We start from the raw sequence: 6,004 nt of genomic DNA on the forward strand, positions 1-6,004 counted from the left end.
GTAATAAATGTTATTTGCAGTTAACAATTTTCTTTTTTCTTTATTACAATATTTATGGCAAGACTAGGTATATGTGCCATGGGCGAACAGACTGTCTTGAATATTTTTGTTGAACGGTTTATTAACTTATTAAATTATATGTATTATATCATTGAAATTTAAGTTTTTGGCTACCCAGACGGAGCCGGGGTGTGCAGCTAGTCCTACTAATATTATAAATGCGAAAGTTTGTAAGGATGTGTGTGTGTTTGTTGCTCTTTCACGCAAAAACTACTGAACCTATTGCAATGAAATTTCGTACGTAGATAGCTGGACAACTGTAATAACATATGGGCAACTTTTTATCCCGATATTCCTACGGGAAACGAACTTTCGCGGGTGAATCCGCGGGGTGCAGCTGGTATACTATATAGCTTATATCATTCGGCAAGAAGATTAGAAGAAAGATACAGATTTCTTACGGTAAACGAATTTTTTATGTAGATTTTTGTTTCGAAGTATTACAAAGATACACATTAAAGCACAAATGTTTCCTATTTATAACATTTGTTTAGATATTTCTTATAGGTAAGGTTTAATAACTTTGCGCGTAAATCAGTTATCTACAATTACTTTAGTACGAATACTGGAGTAAACAACTAATTAGTCGGACTCATTTATAATTTCATGATTTGTTTATGAGTTACCAGTAAAAAAATGTTTCCTTTACGCCATTTCTTATAAAAATTATGTAACATCTTAAAAAAATATTAATGTTATACAGACAATAAACACCTCAATATCTTCATTCATCTATTAAACTACAGCTATTTAGCTAGCTAGTTGTAAACACACAGTCATAGCATATAGAATTTATTATTAGGACATTCGAGAAATTTTTAACACAATAATTTTTTTATAATTGTTTTAATTTTATTACAGAATACAATAGAAATAGTTTTTTTACACATGCAATAAATTAATGAATGCGATAAATAATTTAAGTGTTTTACAAACCCAAACAGAATAATGGATCCTACATAAACAACGCGTTTTCAAAGACAATTCAATCTTTAACTAAAATATTCGTTGTCATAACATTTTTCCCACAAAATATCGTTCGCAGACGACAATTTTTAGAGTAAATGTTTGCATTCAATTCTTATATACATGTAGTTACTTCTACAGGCGAGAAAACAGTCCACGTTCTTCGAAATCTCGATGGTTCTAGACTTTCATAGAAAATAAACGAAATATTTAACTGTAACGATAGGGAACAACAGCATAACACTAGATACACAATACATAAAGTTTGCCTTAAGTTTTACATAAACAAGCTCTCCCTAGAATCGCGTTCATTGTTAGTTTTCGGACTAAAGTTTTCAATGTTGTGGGTCTAAGCGAAGTAGGTCACATTAGGATATCTATAGCTCCTTGTTTTTATTAAAAAAGTATTGTTTAAATTTTTAGTATTACAGCATTATATTATATTTAATGTATGTAAATAAATATACTCACTCAAGTCATAATTAATCATTCGATTCTCGAAATACCAGAACACGTAGGAAGGCGGCTCGGTGGACCTCTTCACGACGCAAACCAGCTTCAACATGGAACCTTCGTGAATTATTTTCTCAGATTCACCAACTATCTCGGCGTAGGCGGCTGTGGGAAGGGTTTTGTTAATAATTACGTATAATCCTACTATCCTACTAATATTATAAATGCGAAAGTCTGTAAGGATGTGTGTGTGTTTGTTACTTTTTCACGCAAAAACTACTGAACCGATTGCAATGAAATTTGGTACGTAGACAGTTGGACAACTGGAATAACATATAGGCAACTTTTATCCCGATATTCGAACGGCGGGGCGCAGCTAGTAATGTTATAAGTTCGAATTTTAGTTGACATTAAGATACAAGTTTTCCTCAACTATAGCAATATTTAGTTTTTGTTTTATACAGCTATCCGCCCGCGGCGTTTCCCGCGTAGTCAAAGGACAAGTTAGACAATTCCGGGGTTTTTCAAGCACAGGTATTTTTCACTTGAAATTCCGGGATAAAATAAAAAGCATTCCATGTCCTGTTCTCAATCTCTGTACTAAATTTCATCCAAGTTGTCTCGGTAGGTAGTTCCGGAGATATGCGCGTTCAGACAAACACACTTTACGTATTAATAAAGGTGATTGTTTTCTATGCCAGGAGTTTTGGATAAATAGATATTTAACAAGATAATGATACAAACAAACAAACACAATTTCGCAATAATAACAATATTAGCACCACAGATCTGTGCCTACATCAATTGTCTCGCAAATATTTGTTTAATTGAAAACGAATTAACATGTAGAAGATACAAACTTTCATTCAAACTTAATATACATTTATTTTAGTACCAGTATGTTTATATAAATATTGGATAACTGAAAACTTTCTAAGCGACGGCATCCATTTAAATTAGTCCCGAATATATTTAGCTTGAAACAACAAGACTTTTATAGCGACGGGCAATTTCATTTTTAATATAAATACCTACTTATAAAACACTTTTGTATTATCTTAACGTAATTAGCCGCGGAACTTCAGTTTGATGTTCTGTTTTTCAGAATATCAAATAGAATCAAGATATATAACTTCTGATATATAGCGAATACAGAGTATCAGAAATAGGGACACATGTGAAACTTTATTTAACTCATTCGATCCGATAACGATGACGTATTAATACGTTATAATAAGTATATACGATAGTATTTAGTTTATTGATTTTATTTGATATTCAATATACAAACTGCGGAGAAATAAGTAAAGGTAGTTCACAAAGAACGATTTCTGCATGACCTTTGACATGTAACATCTTAGTCCTGTAACCACGCACGCTGTAAAGTGTTCGAATCGTTGGCTATATAATGAATAAGTCGCATTTAAAATCCGTTAAAATGTCTACACTCTAAAAGTATATGCGATGCCTGATTTTCAAGGGCTTTTTTTCTCTTACTTTTAAAGTAATAATATTTTGGTCAATCTTGAACTTTAATAATCCACAATTAGAGTTCAAATTTGTTAAGAATATTTCGCTGATTCACTGCAGTAAGTTATACAACGCCAGTATACTGCATAATGTAAGTCTCAGAACTCTAAAATGGAAGTCTTTGATTCTTTAAGTATATTATTTTAGTTCATCTTTACAACAACTCTTTTTTATATGATAAGTCTTTACTGATACAGGTTCTTGTCTTTAATAAATAGAAATATTGAATTGTAGATATAATTGGTAGAACTTTCTCACTGCATTTAATAAGTAGACTGCCTGAGTATTACTAGCAGTAATTAATACAACAAAAACAGTACATAAACATTCCCACTTTCTTTCTTTCTTTCTTTCTTTCTTTCTACATGACATCTTAAATTAGTACCAGACCAGTGGCTCTCTACAAAAACTCCACACTATCCGATAAGTGTCGAATATCGTATTGTGTAAAAAGACCCGAAGAATTTTATTTCATAGGAAAGGGAGGACTTGGCATTATTTATTCAAATGGCTCTCATATATTGTAATAGTGACACGCAATTTGACGAATTTCATATAACAACGTATTTCTGAATATGATATCGTCAAAATAACTGTTTTAGTATGGACTAGATGTTTCAGATTATTAGGCCTCCTATATTTATTTATCTATTTTTATATACGTACTAGCTTCAGCCCGCGTTGAATTAGGGCATTTACAAAATGACTGAGTTATCCCAAGGGAGCATTTAATCGGTCATATCACCCAAGTCAGCTCATATTCTGTCTGTATACCAAATATGATTAAGATCAGCGTGATTGACGGACAGTCATCCAAACAAACAAACTTTCTCATTTATAATAGTAAGCGTGATATATAAACTACCTTATAATATTATAAACGCGAATGTTTGTTAGCTCGTAAGCAATATTCTTTCACGCGAAAACAGCTTATCATATCTGTATGGGATTTGGTACGAAGACAGATTATAGTCCGTATTAACACCTTGGCTTTTTACCTGGGTACTACACGAGTGACGCCGCGGGCTAGTATAAAGAGGAAACATATTTTATTTTTTTGTATGTATGGTTCTATGTTTAACCAAAACTACTGGACCAATTTCAAAAAGTCACTATTAGAAAACAGCATTTTTACTGACCGACATAAGACGTAATATGAACCACTAGTATAATATATACGAGGCTAAATATAATGAAAGAACTAGATTGAAAAGATTTATATATGTAATTAATGTTTATAAAGTTGTTTATAACATAATATTTAGGTAAAAACATAATAATTTTGAGTTCTATTAAGTGCGGGTGTATTAAAAAAATCAGATATAAAGAAACTTCAAACTTAACTAAATATGAAAAAAATAAATTGGCGCAAACTTGTGTAGTAAGCTAAGACAGAGTTTGGGTCGTGAGGCTTTTTAAGAAGAGAGAAGTTTAATAATCCCTACTTATATAATAAATCTTATGTACCTCGGTCCGCCGATTTTAAAATTTAGTCTTATAGAATTAAATGTTTGACAATTTCGTCTCTTCTTCACACCTAAACCGCTTAACCGGATAAGATAAACTTTGGTATAAAAATAGTTTGAGACCCAGGCACAAAGGATAATATAAGTACTGAAAACCACCTTGAACTATGGGGGTATAACTCTGGACTGACTTTTTCTTTCTTTTAATAAGCAGGCGAAACCGCGGGGACCCAACAAGAAATAACAATGTCTGTTTCAGTGTATTAAAATAAATTCTCATCAATCTCTCAATAATTAACAAATAACTTATTTATGAAGTCTCCTTTTGACCAATCCGCCTTATTGAAGTATTTTATAAATTTAATTATAATAAAACTAGCGGTCCGCCCCGGCTTCGCCCGTGGTACATATATAGCCTATAGCCTTTCTCAATAAATGAACTATCTAACATTCGAAAAAATTTTCAAATCGGACAAGCAGTTCCTGAAATTAGTGCGTTAAAACAAACAAACTCTTCATATAATATTAGTATAGATAACAAATAACTGCAAACACTAAGAGATTTTCTTTTACCTCACCGACATATTTCACCAATAATGTATAAAAGAAATCGCCAACTCACCAACAAGAACTAGCTTGAAGAAAATACTCGTTGGCGGGTGTGTCGGGACTTGGCATTCGTAGTACCCCGCGTCCGCTGACGTCGCGAAACGAATGTGTAACGCCCAATCCTGGTGACAGAAATGGTATTAAACATAGGTAAGTACCAGCTGGAATCCCCTCGGATTTATTGTTAGTACATCAAATATTATCCTAGCGAAGCATAGACACATCTAGTAAACCAAAGTACAAAAAAGTGAAACACGTCCTTGTTATATAATATGTAGTATTGGAAAAAATGTTTTGAAACGTAAAAAGTTCTAATAGTATATTTTTAAATTGGTCGAACATTTTCTGAATTAAATCGTGATCAAACAAACAGATTTCTTTTATGTCGTGTTCGCTTCATGTTTTATAATCCCTTAAAGTTTAGGTTTCACAGCATTAAAAAAAATTATGATGTATTCTGATTTGATAGTGTGTTGAAAATGTGATGCTACATTGAATTATATCTCATGCGGTGCGGATGCGGTCGACAATTTTTTTTTAAATATTCTTCAACCAAAACAATAATTCAATAGTGATTAATTTTGTCAGTCCAATGAATTTACTTTTGCAAATTGCGTATTCCAATTTTTGAAAATACGCATTTAACGTAACGTGCGCATGTGTGCGTACGATCCTGTGTACCGACAGTACCCGTCGAGACCATTCAATCAATCATTATTTACATGTGTGCGTGCATCAATTATTACGCTTCATTATATTTAGTATAATTAAGGAAACAACGCTCTGCTATATCAAAAATACGTTATTCTTACTTAAATTTTAATCACCGCGATACTGTCGACAAGTAAAACAAAAAGCTATATCGAACTTCAGAAAGTAATCAGAGATTATTGAACGGATTTATCGTTTATTGTTTTAAT

The 6,004-nt window shown here is 32.2% G+C and overlaps 1 protein-coding gene across 1 annotated transcript in view; it reads right to left on the reverse strand.

Annotated features, from left to right (window-relative positions):
* LOC119836831 overlaps positions 1-6,004 on the reverse strand; it is a 55,535-nt gene that overhangs the window by 8,720 nt on the left and 40,811 nt on the right. Inside the window, exons 5-6 of the mRNA XM_038362308.1 lie at positions 5,098-5,206; positions 1,498-1,644 (exon numbers count right to left, since the gene is read on the reverse strand). Of these exons, the coding sequence (XP_038218236.1) occupies positions 1,498-1,644; positions 5,098-5,206 (256 nt within the window). The remainder of the gene's footprint in view (positions 1-1,497; positions 1,645-5,097; positions 5,207-6,004) is intronic.

This window comes from Zerene cesonia, chromosome 25 (genome assembly GCF_012273895.1).
Source record: "Zerene cesonia ecotype Mississippi chromosome 25, Zerene_cesonia_1.1, whole genome shotgun sequence".
Lineage (NCBI taxonomy): Eukaryota > Metazoa > Arthropoda > Insecta > Lepidoptera > Pieridae > Zerene > Zerene cesonia.